At 36.9% G+C, this 19690-nt stretch overlaps 3 protein-coding genes across 4 annotated transcripts; 2 read left to right on the forward strand and 1 right to left on the reverse strand.

Moving 5' to 3' along the window:
- The first annotated feature begins 986 nt into the window (after positions 1-986).
- Positions 987-4328, forward strand: LOC121758828 (mitogen-activated protein kinase homolog NTF3). The gene is made up of 3 exons (XM_042154240.1): positions 987-1308; positions 2181-2604; positions 3331-4328. Exons 2-3 carry the CDS (start codon positions 2182-2184, stop codon positions 4024-4026), a joined length of 1119 nt encoding a protein of 372 aa, XP_042010174.1. The 5' UTR covers positions 987-1308; position 2181; the 3' UTR covers positions 4027-4328.
- A 3397-nt stretch (positions 4329-7725) lies between these two features.
- LOC121757831 (bZIP transcription factor 11-like) lies at positions 7726-12458 on the forward strand. The gene is made up of 2 exons (XM_042153302.1): positions 7726-8421; positions 12276-12458. Exons 1-2 carry the CDS (start codon positions 8116-8118, stop codon positions 12456-12458), a joined length of 489 nt encoding a protein of 162 aa, XP_042009236.1. The 5' UTR covers positions 7726-8115.
- Positions 12459-13217: 759 nt separating this feature from the next.
- On the reverse strand, positions 13218-19690 carry LOC121758823 (GTPase HflX-like). 2 transcript variants are annotated; one of them, XM_042154235.1, is made up of 13 exons: positions 19177-19690; positions 18515-18657; positions 18286-18402; positions 17661-17703; positions 17378-17515; positions 16692-16787; positions 16267-16380; positions 15768-15836; positions 15207-15277; positions 15039-15132; positions 14492-14620; positions 14298-14387; positions 13218-13593 (listed from the first exon to the last, which is right to left on the reverse strand). In XM_042154235.1, the coding sequence occupies exons 1-13, from the start codon at positions 19558-19560 to the stop codon at positions 13501-13503; spliced, it is 1581 nt and encodes a 526-aa protein (XP_042010169.1). In that variant the 5' UTR covers positions 19561-19690; the 3' UTR covers positions 13218-13500. The 2 variants fall into 2 exon arrangements, with proteins under 2 accessions (XP_042010169.1, XP_042010170.1); XM_042154236.1 differs by having other exon boundaries at positions 17580-17703.

Consider the following 19690-nt stretch of genomic DNA (forward strand, 5'->3'; position numbering starts at 1 on the left):
ATTAGAAGTTGGTTAATGTGGTTACTTAAACAGAGAAATAGTGAGTGTAAGTATTAAATAGAGAGAAAAAAAGAGTTGAATATTTAATAGGAGAAAGAAAAATGTGGTTGAGTGTATTAATTAAAGAAAGAAAGTTACTAAAAATAGAAATGTGTCATCTTAGTTGGAACGAGTGAAGTTAAGACTTTTTAAGAAGCTTTCCTAAAACCAAATCGTGAAGACTTTGTCAAAAGCGAACAATATCATACTTCATATTAATATGAAATTGAAGTAAGTATCGCCGAACCCTCAAAACTGCAATAATTTGTTTTAACTTAGCAGATCTTCCAGTAAGCCAAAGTCTTCAAGAGCAAAATGTTAAGAAAAGAAAACTTAAATATAATGAGGAAATAGTATAGTATGTCATTGCACTGCACTCAAAATAATTATAAATGATTCCCACTTAAAATAATTATAAAGGGTTCCCATTCAATTCATTGTCGGATGCTCCATCAAAGAAAGAGAAAACGGTAATGCATAACAAAGGCTTTGTATATATGACACTAACCATATTATGTTTATTGGACGAGAAATCATGGTCACTTGCAGTAACTTAGATTTGAGTTAGCGTTCTCAATTGGTAAGTAAAGTAACATCCGTTACGTACAAGGTCAGGTAATTCTCGATATCCGTTATCCGTTTTGACACCCCAAAGCAATATAGCGATTCTAACCAAACAAGAACAAAAAAAATGAGAAAATGGACAGTTTATTCAATTTACGAATAACCAAACTGGCCCTGTAGGAGGAAAGTGTATTACTTATAATGCATACTTAACATGCGAGACAGTTAAATAAAGATTAATAACAATAAAATAAGGTAATAATATCTTTCAAACCAAACAATGCAATAATAATATATTAATGTTAATAAAAAAAGATTGTCTGCAAGTGGGTCCGTGTTTACTTCATTAGAGAGCTACTACCATAAAACGAATCCAAACAATTATTTTTTCCTTGAAAATAACAAGATGCTAATGTTATCCACAAATTATCCTTTGCAGTGAAAAACATCAATAGGAATGTGAGGTAAATTATTGCTGCAGATCCTCTGCTACAATTCTGTGAATTTGAAGCAACTTTCAGGCACCTTTTGACCGAGTGAAATTCCTCCAGAAAGAATCGATATTTGAGTGAATTTAGCACCTTAAGATGGGGATCTACGGCAGGGTTTAGGGTTGATTTGAGCTATAGGTCGGAATTCGGATGGGGGAATGAATAATTTTGTGGTCTGAGGGGCGATTTGAAGACATTTGAGGTCAATATCGGGGTAAAAGAGTTTTCCTCTTTCTCCTTTTTTTTGTGAATTTGTTTTTCGTTCCCGTTGTTGAAGTACTCTCAATTATGTTTACTTGTCGTTTGCTTTATGTAAAAATTGATACTTTGTCTGTCTCCTTCAAAATTTAGAAAAGAAGAGAACAAAAAAAACTTGGGTCTTTAGTGGGCTTCTGTTTACCTCAAGTCTTTTTGTGTTCAAATTTCTCCCTTAATATTGTTCCCTTTTCATATTTTTTACTTATTGTTTAATCCTTACCAGTTATGTTGTGTGTATGATGGGTATGAGTCATTATGTAATGATACACGGCCCTTACCAGTTGGATTGAATTATGGAACAAAGATACAACGAATATAAGCTGAGTTCATAATTTTCTATATTGTCTCAGTAGTCAGCCAGCCTCCAAAGAGTATAGGTGCACTTTTAGTTGGATAAGGAAATGGTGAATGATTCTCTTGTTGTATGCTTGTTGTGAGAATATCATTTACCATTCACAACTAGGCTGACATTGACTAGTTTATATTGATATTTTATTGCTAGTATGATTGGGATAGACTTGCAGATTATCTTACTGAGAAATGGGGAGATTCTGTTTTCTTGTAAAGTTGTATAATCTGTTAAAGGAAATGATGCAATGTTCTGCTTGTCAACTGCTATATCTTTTGTAGTATTATTTGTGTAATGATATCATGTACAATTGTTAATTAGAATCAAACACCAATTATTAACTAAGTAAGGATTTGAGCAGAAGTTTGAGCGAGAACTACCTCTTCGATTACTTGTTATGACACTATTTTAGGAATATTCTTTGTAGAGATGCCAACCAATTTTTTTCATTCTCTAATATTTGGCAATGGCTTTTTTAGTATGGCAACTCCAGTGGAACCTCCAAATGGGGTCAGAAATGAAGGGAAACATTACTACTCCATGTGGCAAACGCTTTTTGAGATTGATACAAAATATGTTCCAATCAAGCCCATCGGTCGAGGTGCCTATGGCATAGTGTGTTCTTCAGTTAACAGAGAAACTAATGAAAAAGTTGCTATCAAGAAAATTCACAATGCCTTTGAAAATCGCGTTGATGCACTAAGAACTTTACGCGAGCTGAAGCTTCTCCGGCATCTCAGACATGAAAATGTGATAGCTCTGAAAGATGCCATGCTCCCTTTTCACAAGGGAAGCTTCAAAGACGTGTATTTGGTATATGAGCTTATGGATACAGATTTGCATCAGATCGTCAAGTCATCTCAAGCACTTTCAAATGACCATTGCCAGTACTTCCTTTTCCAGGTATTCCACGAGTAGTTGTGTTGTAGATAGTGCAGTGGCAGCTTGCTTGACTCTTTGCAACAAAGTTGTATTACAATGATGGATTTGGTCAGTCACTCAGTTGTGTCTTACAGATGTATGCATTCATTCTTATAATCTTCTTACACCAGAACGTCTACCGCATCATACCATCCCTCTCCCCTACCATTGGGGAAAAAAAGAAAAGGGAAAAAAATCGGTACCTACTTTTGAAAATCATGATTTGATTATTATATGCATTCCTGTCAGCTAAATTCTGACATCTATATCCTATTTATTAGAAACTTTAATTTCTTGTTTGAGATCCTAGGATTTTTGTCATGAAAGTCTTGGTAATGCCTTTATCAACGTCTGTTTCTAGCTTGTACTCTACTGACTGTGGAATACAGGGACAAATCATGACATTTATAATTGCTCTAGTTTATTTGTCGAAAGGAAATTTTCTTTTGCTTGTGCCTAGGGGATTGTGCATATACCATTCTTTGGTATATTCGTGATGCCAAGAATGAGGATATGACCTAACATTGTTCTTCGGATGAGTATTCTGAGATTTCCATGATCATCTGATATGAATGACTGATTTGATTTCTTTTTCATTTACTGTTTTTTATTATGATTATCTGTACATATATACACAATTCTGATAAAGTGATATTGCACAATTGGTTGTTCACCTTTGTTTGTTACTATTTCTAAAAACTAATGCAGTTACTTAGAGGTCTGAAATATCTTCACTCCGCAAATATTCTTCATCGCGATTTAAAGCCCGGCAACCTGCTCATCAATGCTAACTGTGATCTTAAAATATGTGATTTCGGCCTTGCTCGTACCAGCAGCAGTCAAGGCCAGTTCATGACTGAGTATGTGGTTACTCGCTGGTATCGGGCCCCAGAGCTCCTTCTCTGCTGTGACAACTATGGGACATCCATAGATGTATGGTCTGTTGGTTGCATCTTTGCAGAACTCCTTGGTCGAAAGCCTATATTTCCCGGTACAGAGTGTCTTAACCAACTAAAGTTAATCATCAACATCCTTGGCAGCCAAAAGGAAGACGATCTTGATTTCATTGACAATCCAAAGGCAAAGAAATACATCAGAACTCTTCCATACTCCCTTGGGACTCCCTTCACCCGTCTTTATCCCCACGCCCATCCTCTGGCGATCGATCTATTGCAGAAGATGCTTGTCTTTGACCCTTCAAAGAGGATAAGTGTTACTGATGCACTCCAACACCCGTACATGTCTCCCCTGTATGACCCGAGATGTGATCCTCCAGCTCAGGTCCCAATCAACCTCGACATAGATGAGGATCTAGAGGAGGGGATGATTAGAGAAATGATGTGGACTGAGATACTGCACTACCACCCAGAAGGTGCTCCTGCAACCACCGAAATCGCCATTTGAAGATTCGACGTTGTAAGTCTGTGTTCTGTTTAAGTTATAAGAACAGTGATCATTTGGGTTCCTTTTTTTCTTTTCCTTATTTTAGCCTCTTATTTCAATAATGATGAGAAGCAATGGCATTAACAGTTTGAGCTGCTAATGTTCTGCTAATATCGGCATTTGTAATGCGGTTCACGGGCTTGACCTCTTTTCAAGAGCAATTGCCTTGTAATCTGTACATAGGTCTGGTGTTGTATGCCATCAACATTTCCTGTACATTACTTATCCCTCCATGAAAAAAATGTTTTTTTTTTCCTTCAAAATAATATTGTAGGGGTTATGGAATTATACATTTTTTACGTTGAGACACTTGCATGATAAGGCATAAGCATGATATTGATTTTCTGGGTACACCATTACAGAGAATTAGAGATGGATTTTTAAAAAAAATACTAGTACTAGTAGTAGGTTTTAACTTGAGCGTAGAGTAGACAATGCGAGTACTAAATAATTATTAAAATAAATACTAGCAATTAGTATTTGCAACTTATAAAATCCATAAGTAAATTGGTGAAGAAAGTCTGATTTACAGATTAGGGGAGTTAAAAGCGGTCGAAAAGGTCTACTTGATCATAAATAATCATTAATAGTGTCTACTTGGCTATAATCAATAATAAATTAATAATCACCACAAATTCTGCTATGAATTAATCACGTTATGACTAATGGAACGATCCTAAGTTTAGGCCACAAATCTAGTATGTTCATATCATTTTTTTTTTAATTTCATACTAGTATTTATTTAAATTTCGACATCAATAAAATTAAAATAAAGGACCAAAATTCAAAAAATTATAGTAGTAATTAAAATTCGAATATCACGTTGAGTAGAAACTCTAAGAGTGGAAAAGTAATTTATAAACTAATTAAATGAGTCCCTTTTTCAATATTCTTGTATTATTTTAATAACTTTGAACGATGAAATTACGCACAACTTATATTAGAACCCCTCAAAAAGGAGAAATGTTTTTTTTCATAAATACAAAAATTACTATAAAATGTTAGGTTAGATTTTACCATTGCTCTCGGTTTTTTATATATATTCGGACACGACAAAAATAGTTAGGTTAGATTTTTTACTTGTTAACTTTATGATATGATTTACCAATGCACTTGGTTTTTTCAATGTTTTAAATATATATTCGGACACTATAAAAGTAGTTTTTCCTTTCTTTCTTTTAACGCAAATGAAATCAAGTAGGTTTATGAACAATTCATAGTTTAGCTAAGCACGTTTTATCTGAAGCTAAGTGGATGCAACAAAAAAGTACTAGTACCAATATTATTTACATCAAAATTTATCAGTTTCAACTTAAAAGTCACTAAATATTACTAATAAATTTAGCCAGGAAGATCGAATTTATAGTGAAATATTGGAAACATGTAAGATGAGAAATCTCGTCGAAAAATAATGTAACTATTGTAATTTTAGAAAACATAATTTTACCTTCTATGAAAACATTACACAACCAAATATTAAACTTGTGGATTTTTATTTATTTCCTTTCCGTTGTAATTTTGCCTCGTTCGTCTTCTTAATTATCATTTCCACTGTCTAATTTGCAGTTCTTCCTAGTTTTTGACATTCTTTTTTATTTTATACTATATTTTTTTTCAATTCTATTTTCCTCCTATCTAGTTCTTTCTAGTTTCTGAACATAGTAGAAAGTTGATTAGGGTCCATAAAGACTGCAGCCTTATCATGGTTAAACAATAATTGCACCAACATTTAAATTTGATTTAAGGTGCTACACTTTTCTATTGTGTTCCAAATTCATAGGTAGGCAAAAACAAAAAGTCCCATGGCCGGTTATGTAGGGCCTCAATAATGACCCACTTTTGACTAAGTACAAAAGTGCTGTAATTTATTATCAAGCTATGGCTGAGAATTGATTTTGTTTTAGAATCAAGTTTTGCAACTTTTTTCATGTAAATATGTATTTAATTAAGTAAAGGTTAACAAGAAAGATTTTGCTCATGATGCTAAACGCTATTGAAAGTGCATTAATTTAAACTTAGGTTATGTAGAGCTTACCTACAAAACATGGACTTTCTACACTTTTAATAAAGTACTTAGGCCATCCAAAACGTTGTTCCCCCACCGTTTCTAAACCGTTCCTTAAACTACTATTTGCGGGCCTCACTGTACTTTTTTACTCCATTCCTTAACTAAGGAACGAAACCTGCAACCCTCCGTTTCTTATCCGTTCCTTAAATTACTATTCATTCAATTTCATTTTTTATTTTTATTTCCAACCCAATTCAATTAAAACAAACACACTTCATTAAAATTAAAATAACATTACAACTTAAAATTCAAAAAAATAGAAAAAGACATAATTAAAATCCTAAAAAAATAAAAAATGACATAATTTAAAATACAATTTTATAGAGACAACCAAGAATGAGTTTGTCCCACATCGAAAGTGGAACATAAAACATTCAAGGATGTCTCTATAAAATAGAGACAACCAAGAATGAGTTTGTCTCACATCAAAAGTGGAACATAAAACATTCAAGGATGTCTCTATAAAATAGAGATAACCAAGAATGAGTTTGTCCCACATCGAAAGTGGAACATAAAACATTCAAGGATATCTCTATAAAATAGAGATAACCAAGAATGAGTTTGTCTCACATCGAAAGTGGAACATAAAACTTTCAAGGATGTCTCTATAAAATAGAGATATCAAGGATGAGTTTGTCCCACATCGAAAGTGGAACATGAAACATTCAAGGATGTCTCTATAAAAGAGAGACAACCAAGAATGAGTTTTATAAATTCGCAAGCTCATCAAATATATATGGGCTAATACGAATTTCTAGTATTCATTTATTTGTAAAAATTGTTTTTAAATATAAAAAACAATTTTTATAAATAAAAAATATTTTTTAAAAATTCATTTTTTTTAAAAAAATGAATTTATTGCGTCAGCGTGACGACGCCTACTCGCGGGCCGGCGAGTGGGTGTCACGCACGACGCAGGGCGAGCCACGTCGCCGAAGCGCGTGGCGACACAAGCCGTGCCGCGTCTCGCGGCGACGGCACCCGCGACGGCATGGGCACGACACGGAGACGGAACGCACCTCCGCAACGCGTCGCGCGCCGGTTCCGTTCCGCCGGCACGAAACGCGGAACGCGGGCGGCCAGCGTTGCGGGTGCTCTTATTCATTTTAGTATTTTATTCTAGAACGTTATAGTGTAGTATACTAGTAATTCACTATTTCCAGGTGTATGATGATACTTTTCTTTTTCGAACTATTTGTACAAAGTGAATGATAACGGTAGCAAAGTAGTAGAGGTTATAACCACTATACCTTACTTGATTTGATTAAAAATTGTACTTACAATTGGCTTCTAAAGTGTTTGCTTTAGACTTTTTACTTGCCTTCATCCCAAAGGCAACAATTTGAATATTTTAATTTTACTGAACATAATATTCTAACCAAATTCATTACTGCCAAAGTACTTAACGTTGAAAAAAAGATAGTAATATTGAGCACAATAACATCATGTTATAAGCTAAATTGACTCGAGAAAATTCCACGTAATTCGATTTAAAATTGCTGAAAATAGTTCGTGGTGAAATTTGATTTTGTTTTTAGTTAGAGGATGGAGAAAGTTTATACTATACTAGTTCGTAGAATTGCTTTTATGAAGAGGAGGAATCTATATGACCCTCTCTCCCCTCGACAACTCTACCTCTGGATTCCTCTCTCTCGTTCGCCATTTCCCCTTAATTTAGAATATATTTTCAGTTGTCTTCATTTTTCTTTACTCTTCTTGTATAAATAGGTCATCACCTTCCCTCACTACTTCCCTTTCCCTCTCTCTCTCTCTCTCAAGGAAGATAATTAGCTAGATTCTAGTAGATGATATGCATATAGGTAGAGAGAGATTGATGTGTGATGCATGTGGTTAGTGAGATTGTTGTTTGTGGTAATTTTATGATATACTACTACTCCTATTCTGGTTTGCGGCGCAGAGCTTATCTCCTTCACTCTTGTTTTTGTCTACTGGTTGTACGTTTTAACATAATAAAATAGTAAATGAAAATGGATTCCTCGGCGTGTTCTTCCTCGGATGTGCAACAGCGGAAGCAGAGGAGAATGGAATCGAACCGTGAATCAGCGCGGCTGTCACGGGTGAAGAAGCAGAAGTATATGGACGATCTGACGGCCGAGGTTGCTCATCTCTCCAAACTAAATAACCAGATATCGAAGAGCATTGTAATAAAGGAGTGCTCATTTCAGTTGGAAGAAGCTCGGCTAGAAAGGAGTTCGGTAAGCTCGGCTTACCGAGCTGGAACTAGCCTGGAACTAGCCGAGAAGAAGAAGAAGGCAGAAGTCGGTAAGCTCATCGGTAAGGAAGCTCGGTATGGAAGCTCGGTATGGAAGCTCGGTAAGGAAGCTCGGCGTTGAGCTGGAATGGGCCGAGAAGGAAGAGTTCGGTTGTAAGCCGAGAAGGAGTTCGGTCTTGAACCGAGGAAGGAGTTCGGTCTTGAACCGAGAAGGTAGAAGCAACCTAGCCGAACTAGCCGTTGGAGCAGCAGTTAGTTAGCTGAGATGTAGCGGTTATTCTTCTTGCTTTCTTGATTCTTCTTGTAGTTAGTTAGTAGCAGTTGCTACTTGATTATAGAGCTTTAAATAGCTCACCGTGTATGTAGTTTAGAGTAGAGTTTAATCAATAAAGAGTTTTCCAGTTTTCTCTCCAAGATTATCATCTTCAATACTCAAAGTGTGAGTGTGTGTGTTTTTCTGCATTGTGTGATCTCATACAACAGTGAGTGTGTGTGTGATCTTATTGAGTGTGTGAAAGCCTTGTGTGTGCCAATCCTAACAAGTGGCGCCGTCTGTGGGAAATAGATATTGAAACTGATTTGCAGAGGATCAAACGGTTTCAGAGATGGCAGCAAGGCTTGATGCAGAAAAGTTCACAGGCAAGAATGATTATGGCCTGTGGAAGATGAAGATGAAGGCGGTTTTAATTCAACAAGGCTTGGCGGCAGTTCTTGCAAAACCAGAGGAGAAAGGAAAGGCTCCAGTGCTTGATGAAAAAGCTCAGGCAAAGATGGAGGAGATGCAGCTCAAGGCACATTCTGCAGTGATTCTGTGCCTTGGAGATAAGGTCTTGAGGGAAGTTCAAGAAGCCAAGACTGCGGTGGAGATCTTGGACAAGTTAGATGAAGTTTACTTGGCCAAATCCTTGGCTAACCGGCTGTATCTCAAGAAGAGGCTGTATGCCTATAGTTTTTCTGGAGATAGGTCCATCATTGAGCAGCTAGAGGAGTTCAACAAGATCATTGATGACCTGGGATCTGTTGATGTCAAGATCTCAGATGAGGATAAGGCCATTCTCACATTGAATGCCTTGCCTAGCTCGTATGACCAGCTAAGTGATGCAATTATCTATGGAAGAGATAAACCTATCACCTATGCAGAAGTCTATTCAGCCTTGATGGCCAAAGAACTCCAGAAGACAGCCAACAGAGGCTCTGCAAGCTCCAATGTTCAAGCTGCAGAGGCCTTGAATGTGAAGAAGTTCAAGAAGCAGAACTTCAAGAAGAAGTTTGAGGGCCCTAAACCCTCAAGTTCAGATGCTCAGAAGGAAACCAGAGCCTGCTATTGGTGCAAGAAACCTGGACATTTGAAGAAAGATTGTCATGCATGGAAGAGAAAGATGGCCTCTGAGGGACACAATCAATCTGATTGTGTGGAGAGTGCTGATCCCCCGGCTCAACTCATGAATATCAGTGATAGTGGGGTCAGCCATAGGTGGATAATGGACTCGGGGTGCAGCTTCCATATGTGCCCCAATAGAAGCTGGTTTCATGATCTTCAAGAAGCATCGGGTACGGTTGTTCTTGGTAATAACCACATCTGTCAGATCAAAGGAATAGGGAAGGTAAAGCTAAGCCTACAAGATGGCTCTATAAAGATCCTAACTGGGGTGAGGTATATTCCAGAAGTGAAGAGGAACCTCATTTCATTGGGAATGCTGGAACAGAAAGGGTTCACCATATTGATGAGTCAAGGAAAATTGTTTGTGAAATCTGGAGATGCAGTGATGATGGAGGCTGACAGAGAGCATATTCTCTATTATCTGAAGGCTAAGGCTGTTGATGGAGAAAGCAATGCAGTGTCAGATGATTCCATAATGCTATGGCACAAGAGATTGGGCCACCCAGCCGAAGGAAGCTTGAAAGAACTCATCAAGAAGGGTCTGATCTCTGGAGATTTCAACAAGATGGACCCCTGTGAGCAATGTATACTTGGAAAGGCTAAGAAGGCACCCTATCCTACAGGTATTCACTCTTCTACAGCCCCTTTAGACTACATACATAGTGATCTTTGGGGGCCTTCACCGGTGTGTTCAATTGGTGGAGGAAAGTATTATCTAGCTATCATTGATGACTATACAAGGAAGTTGTGGGTATATATTCTTAAAGAAAAATCTGAAACACTCACAAAGTTCAAGATATGGTGTAAGGAGGTTGAGCTAGAGAAGGGTAGAAGTGTTAAATGCTTAAGGACAGACAATGGCCTAGAGTTCTTGTCTGCTGAGTTTGATCTGTTTTGTAAAGAGAAGGGTATGAAGAGGCACCGGACTGTTCCTGGTAATCCTCAGCAAAATGGTGTTGTGGAGAGGATGAATAGGACAATCCTAGAGAGGGTGAGGTGCCTACTTCTTGGGTCTGGTTTGAGCAGCAGATTCTGGGGTGAGGCTGTGTATACAGCAGCCTATCTCATCAATAAATGCCCATCTACTGCCCTGAAATCTGAAACTCCTGATTACATGTGGTATGGAGCTCACAGTGACTACTCAAAATACAAGGTGTTTGGGTGTGCAGCCTATGCTCATGCTAAGCAAAGTAAGCTTGAAGCTAGGGCTCTGAAATGTATCTTGCTGGGGTATCAGAGGGGTGTTAAGGGGTATAGGCTCTGGTGTATTGAGCCCGGTAAGCAGAAGGTCTTGGTGAGTAGGGATGTGGTGTTCTTGGAGGATCAGATGCCATTCCTGAAAGATAAGCCGGACTCCAATGAAGATGAGGGTGATTTCTTCAAGGTGGAGCCTGTGGGGGTTGGCCTAGGAGCAGGTGGAGTTATTGACTCAGGGAGTGAGTCTGATTCAGATAAAGAAGAGGCTCCAACTCAGGGCAACCAGGCTGGTGAGTCTATATCAGACTCTATCAGGGACTATCAGCTTGCAAGGGACAGAGTTAGAAGAGAAACAAGGCCACCAACAAAGTTCTCTGATGTTGTGTATTATGCTCTGTGTGCAGCTGAAGGTATTGATGGTGCAGATCCACTCACATATAAAGAAGTTATGCAGAGTAAAGATAGAGAAAGATGGATTGAAGCCATGAATGAGGAAATAGAGTCTTTACTCAAGAACAAAACATGGATTTTGGTGGACAAATCCAAGCTGAATACAGATTGAAAAGGGGAGAGTGAAGGTGATTAAGATTAACACCTTGCACAATCCGGCTGACATGCTAACAAAGTCTCTAGGTAGAGACAAGTTTGATCATTGCAAGAAATTGATCAATGTTTGTGCAAGAACTGAGATGAGCCCTCAGGTGGAGAATTGTAATAAAGGAGTGCTCATTTCAGTTGGAAGAAGCTCGGCTAGAAAGGAGTTCGGTAAGCTCGGCTTACCGAGCTGGAACTAGCCTGGAACTAGCCGAGAAGAAGAAGAAGGCAGAAGTCGGTAAGCTCATCGGTAAGGAAGCTCGGTATGGAAGCTCGGTAAGGAAGCTCGGCGTTGAGCTGGAATGGGCCGAGAAGGAAGAGTTCGGTTGTAAGCCGAGAAGGAGTTCGGTCTTGAACCGAGGAAGGAGTTCGGTCTTGAACCGAGAAGGTAGAAGCAACCTAGCCGAACTAGCCGTTGGAGCAGCAGTTAGTTAGCTGAGATGTAGCGGTTATTCTTCTTGCTTTCTTGATTCTTCTTGTAGTTAGTTAGTAGCAGTTGCTACTTGATTATAGAGCTTTAAATAGCTCACCGTGTATGTAGTTTAGAGTAGAGTTTAATCAATAAAGAGTTTTCCAGTTTTCTCTCCAAGATTATCATCTTCAATACTCAAAGTGTGAGTGTGTGTGTTTTTCTGCATTGTGTGATCTCATACAACAGTGAGTGTGTGTGTGATCTTATTGAGTGTGTGAAAGCCTTGTGTGTGCCAATCCTAACAAGCATGAATGCCACCATGCAGCAGTGTGTCAAAATTGAGGCGCACAACTTGGTGCTGAGGGCTCAGATCATGGATCTCTCACACACACTCCATTCCCTCAAACAAATATTGACTCATCACGCCGTCTTTGAGCCTGATCACTTAAACTTTGCTCATGCTTTGTTCAACAATTCTTGGAATTTGTTGGGGGACTCACACCACTAATATTTATCCACGTTAACGTCATGTAACAATGAGGCAACACGAGAGATAAAAATCACAAACATGTTAGATTTGCAAATTGAAGATATACCTATTATGCTATCTTTTAAGATAAATGCTTTTAATTCATTCAATTCATCTTTCATATTTGGTGCTCCTTACTTTTTACTGCACCACGTCGTTCGTCATGTGTTATTACCGTTTTGTCCACATAGATAAATTTGGTTGCCACATCATCGAGTTTCATAAAAAAAACGACAAAAATTAGGGACAAGCCATACTTTAACTATTATTTGTGATTTATTACATAATTTACCCTTTAGAAATCCATGTTTATGTGACTTAATTTTTACACAACTAGTAGTACTACTAATAATTTAGGCTCCATAGTCCACTAATACTAATTCCATTATCTCTCAAACTTAACTATTGTGCATTAAAACACGTATTGTTTTAAGTTGTGCTATTTTAAGACAAATATAGAATAAAAAAGAAATAAAGAAAGTAAAATAAAACCAGAAAAAAGTACTCCTACAAAATAAAAAATTGAATAAGAAAGAAAAAAATTAATGAAATAAGAGAGGTGAGAGAACAAATTTGTTCGAAACTTTTAACTTCAAATCTAATTTATTTATTTTTATCTTAAGAAATAAAAATACTAGTATATAGAGTTAAAGCTCTTGCCATGACATTTATCATGATATACATATTAAATACTTTAGCATTGCCTAGTGAACGACCTTTCACGAGAAGCTTGCAATATAAGTAAGAAACAATTTCCTTAGCTAGAAATTTGTGATTCTAAACATCCTTAGCTAGTAAAAGAGTTTCATTTCATTTCATTTCCACCTTGCTTGAGGTTTCCTGATATATGAGCAAGAAACTTCGATATGAAAGCAACTCACGGTTTCTATATACAGAGGAAAGAGTTTGGGGAATTAGCCACCAGCACTGCTTCAGTAGCTACATGGACTGATCACGATCACATGAGCTGCAACCGCATCTTCATCTCGAACTCCAACATATCCGAATAATTGCAAACGATCTATGACACGCAGGTTTGTCTCATTGGAGTGAGAAGTCTGGCAAAGCGGAGTGGAACATGAGCTCTCACCAAAGCTCCGCTTTCAACATACTCCTGTCATATCATTATCATTATCGCTCACTTTTCTTTAAGGGGGGTTAAGAGCCGAGTTCCTATATTATTGTTGCCAAAAATACCTATGAAATGGATACTGAATTGAGCATTTTCTATGCATAACCCCCAATTTTTATCTCGATAAGATTAAAGGATCAGATGCTTCTGAATAGAAGAGCAATTATACTCTTTTGGTGTGTTCTCTTCGATGGAAAATAGAGGAATACATATATTACTCCTTTTCCACAATTTTACTCATGTTTTTGTAGGATTAAATAATTTTCCAAAGGCAAGATGGGAAATATCCAGTTTTCTGTACTATTTTGGTTTATATTGCTGCACTGGTATCTAGCAAACCATACAAGATTCTAGCATCAAATTTAATGAACCCAGGTTTATCCAAATCATTTTGGAAACTAGTGATATCTTTCTATCCTGTCAAACGACCAATTTCCCATATTGCGAGTAGGAATTATTAGATAAGCCAGCTTTGAGGAAAAACTGTGATATCCTATGTTTTATGTTTCTCTTTCTCAGTCCTATATTAACTACTTTAAAGCTTCGGAGTACTTTAAAAGGGAGGTTCTCAAGTATGAAATGATCTTTCAGAAAAGCTTTGGATATGAACAGAATCTGTTCAATTTTTTCAAGCTTCAATTTCACAAAGGGTGGGTAAAATAGAAATACGAAGAAGAATAACTTACAATCTTTTCAACCATGCCAACATGATGTATGGTGCTTAGGAGCTCTCCTTTGTCAAAAGGAATCAGAGCTTCCACCCATACCATCGTATCCTGTAGAAAAAAACAGGACCAAGCAAGCATATTGAATACAAAAAAAGTTACAGGATCATGTAAACAACCACCTTCCAAATTTGAAGAGAGGAAGTGATTAGTACCTTCAGTTTTTCTTGAACTGCGTTGCAGAAATCATCAAGTCCTTCACCAGTTAAAGCAGATAAGCATACAATATCAGGGTTTTTCTTGGCTTCAGACCTTATTTTATCAGGGTTTTTGGCATTATCAACCTGCAAAAATATGAATTAACCCATAACATAATCCTCATGTAATTTGGATCAATCTGTCAGAGCATGTAATTTGAACAGATCTGTGATTACACGTCACCTTCATAATTAAGAACAATAAACAAAATAAGTTATCGTTATAAATTGGACTGCCAAATTGTGCCAATGCTGTAGAAGAAACAATACGACTGAGGCTTGTGCCATGCAGTCATACACGTTCATGTACAAGAGATGTAATTTAAGAAAAATATCATTCAGCTAAATTAATGTGCATTGCCTCATCCTGAACAAACTTGACATAAGAGCAGGAGGGGTGATTATTTTAAAATTTTTATTAGACAATATAAATGGTAATACAAAATCTAGGTGATTCAGCAAGCTGTCAACCAACAAACAGTATAGAGTAGATGATCCATTATACCTTGTTCCACACAATTAACTTTGGGATGGAGGATGTATCAAGTTCTTCAAGAACTTTGTCCACAGCATCAATCTGTAACTCAGCCAATGGATGGCTGATTCAAATTGGACAATGTTATCAGAAACTGCATAGTTGTGATTCACAGCTGCTATTTGACATCACTTTTACCTTATATCCACCACATGTACCAGAAGTGACGATTCTGATATCTCTTCAAGAGTAGCTCTAAAAGCAGCAATCTGGTGGAAGAAAGATCAGAGATAAGAACATCATGATAATAATCCTCACAAGCAGGAGTCATTCCCCTATTTGGTGGGTCTCACATGCCACATCATGTAAAATCTCAATCCTCAACACCCACCTACTACCTCTACAAACACAATCCACCAATACCATACAAAATCATTTCGGTACAAGCAAATGCCTTTAAACTATTTTATTTAAGATCATTATATAACCTATTATTCTCCTTATTAACTTTATTTAGCACATCTATTAATATTAGGAAAAGGATGTAAAATTTTATTTTCTTAATCATGAATTTCATGTAATTACATTTAGTTTTGTGCATCCGATGCACTGTGTTGGGCTATAACCCCCATATAATTCCTTGTGGATGCTTTAACAGAGAGACAAAGTGGGGATCCAGTAAATCAGAAAACTATGAACCATATCTCAAGAAAAAATGGATAACAACAATGAAACGTCTGGACTTGGAAAGGTACTTACCAATGTTGTTGGCAACTTCTGGATGAAGCCAACAGTGTCAGTCAAAAGGAACTCCTTCCCATTCTTTGTCTATACAAAAGATAATAAGACTTTAGGATGTGCAAAAATGACATTTTATAGCAGAATCAATTAACAGTAAAGTATTGCTATCTTATCCATTCCAAATCATGAATATCACTGATTAGCAGAGTAAAGTAAAAGGAATTAAGGGAAGCAAAAAAGTTGAATAATGAATACTAAATCTGATTGTATTTCATATTAGCGAAAAACAGCCATCAACAGAATGATTTGAAGGGTCATTAAATGCTAAATAGATTTAAAAAATTAAAATTATCTAAGAAATAATTACTAAGAAAAATTTGAAGTTGTACCTAAACAACCATTGTTTGTGTTTAGAAATATTCTACTAAGATCATAAATCATAATTAGCTGTGACTGTGAGGTTAATTGTCCTAAATCGAATTGAAGAAAGAAGTGTTTTTTGGGACATAATACTAGCCTGAACCCTTCTTGTAGTAGGATCAAGTGTTGCAAATAGCTTGTCCTCTGCAAGAACATCAGCTCCAGTCAAACGGTTTAGAAGGGTACTTTTTCCAGCATTTGTATACCCAACCTGAAACATAAAATGTGACATTCATATCTCTCATTCATACAAGGGCTGAACAAATAATCATTTGTATACAGAAAGTAACCGTGCATGCCATTGCACATTCATGATTCAACTACTTGTATACATAATCAATACAAGTAGTAGAGTTATGATTCAGAAACAAGGGCCATGCATGAAATAGAGCATTATATTGCAGCTCTCTTAAGCATATAGGTTTAGTGGAAGATGTGGCCAAAATAAATCCTCTTTTAATCAGCTGACTAATATCATTGAGATTGTTTATCCACTAACTAAGCCGAAATAAAATTTCATACCAATGATACAACAGGGACGGGTATGGCAAATCGACAGTTTCTGTACTGCTTTCGATGTTTGCGGACAGATTCTATTTCCTTCTTGAGAGCACCAATCTGAAAAGTCCAGAAAAAATGGCAAGTTACAGACATGAAAAACCAAAAAAGGCATGGAAGCCAAACAGGGTGGAAACAAAGGTCCGTTCATGGAAACATGGTACTAACAATTGCAGTTGCTCAAAGCAATATTGCTTTGATAGGGAACGGAAGAAAGAAATATACTACTAGACACTTTCAGAAAACTCTTTTAGGTAATTCGAGTACCAAAGCGTTCAGTCCAATTACTATTAACTCGTATAGTTAGTTATAAGAAAGGCAGTCCACTGTCCTCATAAAGTCATAGTATGTGGTCAATTTTACTGAAGTAAACTATAAAGGTGATACTGCATCACTTAAATGATAACGAACTAGTAGAATGTAATAAGAGGTACTTCACCAGACACTGTAACTCTGAGATCATTGAGAATCTTACAAAATAAAAAATAAAAATAATCAACAGTCAGTTATAACAATACAAGACAACAAAATAATAGTTCAGATCCTAAACTACTATATGAATAATGGCCATGGCTAAAAGGCATGTGATATCAGAAGTTATGGACCCGCTTGAAATTTGACCTATGTCCAAGAACTATGAAAAAACCCACCTCGTCACGCAAGATACGCTTATCAACTTCAATTTGTTTCTCACCCATACCCTTCACTTGTCCTCCAGCTTGGCGTTCAAGATGGCTCCACATTTTTGTTAATCGTGGTAGTTGGTATTCCATCTGAGCCAATGAAACCTGAAAGTGAAAGCTAAACTTATTAATATCAGAAGAAGTACTACTTTTGAAGACACAAATAAGCATAAAGTCCCTGTAAAGCAGCTTCACTGGTAGCTGCTCGCTGGTTGAAGATATCAAGGATAAGTGCAGTGCGGTCGCATACCCTAACATCACCACCAAAGGTCTTCTCCAAATTCCGCAATTGCCTTTCTTCAAAAAATAAAACATAAGTTGGGAGAAGAACCCATTTGAACATAAAAATCGTCATATATAGGACACAAGAAAGGAAGACCCACCACCATTAAGGCATTAACTCTTAGTTCCTCAGTCCAATAGCATGGCCATGTTGCACATATAGTTAAATAGAAGAGCTAATTAAAGTTCTATACTGCCATAAATTCTCTTTTTATCAAAACCCTAATCTATGAGAAATATGAATATAGTGATTGTCCTTTATAGATTTGATCAATTCTATCATTAGACCTAATATCCGAGTAAGCCACATCTGATGCCTGGTGCCTAGAATTAGCTTTGATGCTAGAGTTGATAAAATTTGTAAAGGTCGGGTACTAAATTGCTATTTCTCATAGAGCATGTTATTTTATACATTTTCCAGAATAGATGGGAAAGAAATTGTAATTAGCCTACATAAAACTAAGAAAACTTAAAAACCACTTTATATGTCAAATTTACATGACAATACCCTAAGCTATAACAAAATTTCCATGGTTGAAAGAATTGAAAATTCAGGAGAGTAAGCATCACTGGTGAAGTCATTAAGAACTAACCCTGGTGAAAGTTCGTCATAAAAAATAACTGTCTCGATATCAAATGCTTGGATGGCACTCTTAATCTCTGCCACTTTTCCAGACCCTATATACGTCCTGGGGTTGGGTGTCACAAGGCTACACCAAAAACGAAAATCTGCTCACTTAGTGAACAATCTCTCAATATTCTCAACACGTACAAAATTTGTCGACATATTCAAACTGGAAATGAAATAAACTAGTAGCTTACTTTTGGTAAGTAGAGCCAGCAACAAACAAACCAGCAGTATCAGCAAGCTGCGCTAGTTCACTAAGTGAATCCTCTATACCAAATGAAATATCGTTGTCCCCTTTCCTCGCCACACCAACAAGATAAGCTTTCTCTTCAAAGACCTAGCTTTAGAATCTCATATTAGTAGTCAAAATGATGCATATTACTATCAAACACATATCTCCTCATTTTCAGCTGAATCACATGTGCATGCTAAATAAAGTGAAAATCCTCAATTACAAAATAACCAGCTTTATCTTTAACCAACTAGATTCGAACCTCAAATAGTAATCAAAGAGATGCATATGAATATCGAGCACATATGAATTCATTTTCAGCCTCTAATGAATCACAAGCCCATACACTACAAGTCTACAACATCAAGTGAAAATCCTCAATTACATGACACTACAAAGCAGGTTAGACTAACAAGCTACTTTTTCAAACACCTAGCTATTCAATCTCATATTAGTACTTGAAATGATACATATGAATATGAAACACCAAATTTCCTCATTTTTATCGGCTTCGCAAGAATCACAAGTCCATACTAAATCAAATGAAAATTCTCAAATAAACAACACTATAAAGCAACGCTATATCAGAAGACACGTGTCAGGATTGAACAAGACAACCAATACCTCTCGTCCATTTCGCAGTTTGAACCGATTTTCCTTATCGCTGTCGTCCACATTAGCCTTCTTGCCTTCCATCTTCTTCAACCGAGTCCGACTTGGTGCTTCATGAGATTCTTCCATCGCAGTTCCAACTATTCCATCCACCGGAACATCAACCTGATCCTCAGGTTGATTGGTCCAGTCGGAAACGGTGTCGTCGGGGTAGAGAACTCCGACTCCGTCAGTGTGAACAGCCTTGATGGAACAGAAATCATTATCGTCAATTCGAAGATTGCAGAATTGATAGGGCTTGGAGTTAGGGTTTGGCGCCAATCGATGTCGGGAAAAGGAATCGAGTTCCCGATTCAGAAACGAGGGCTTCAAGATTGAGCAAAAGCATAAGCTCATGATAATAATTGCTTTCGAATTTTTGGAGCTAAAATTCCTTTAATTAACGGTCGATTCAATTGCTGGAAGCAGTGTTGTTTTGTAACGATTGAATTTCTATGCAATTTTATTTGGATGGATGGTTATTAAC

The sequence above is a fragment of the Salvia splendens genome, chromosome 12 (genome assembly GCF_004379255.2).
Source record: "Salvia splendens isolate huo1 chromosome 12, SspV2, whole genome shotgun sequence".
Taxonomy (NCBI): Eukaryota; Viridiplantae; Streptophyta; class Magnoliopsida; order Lamiales; family Lamiaceae; genus Salvia; species Salvia splendens.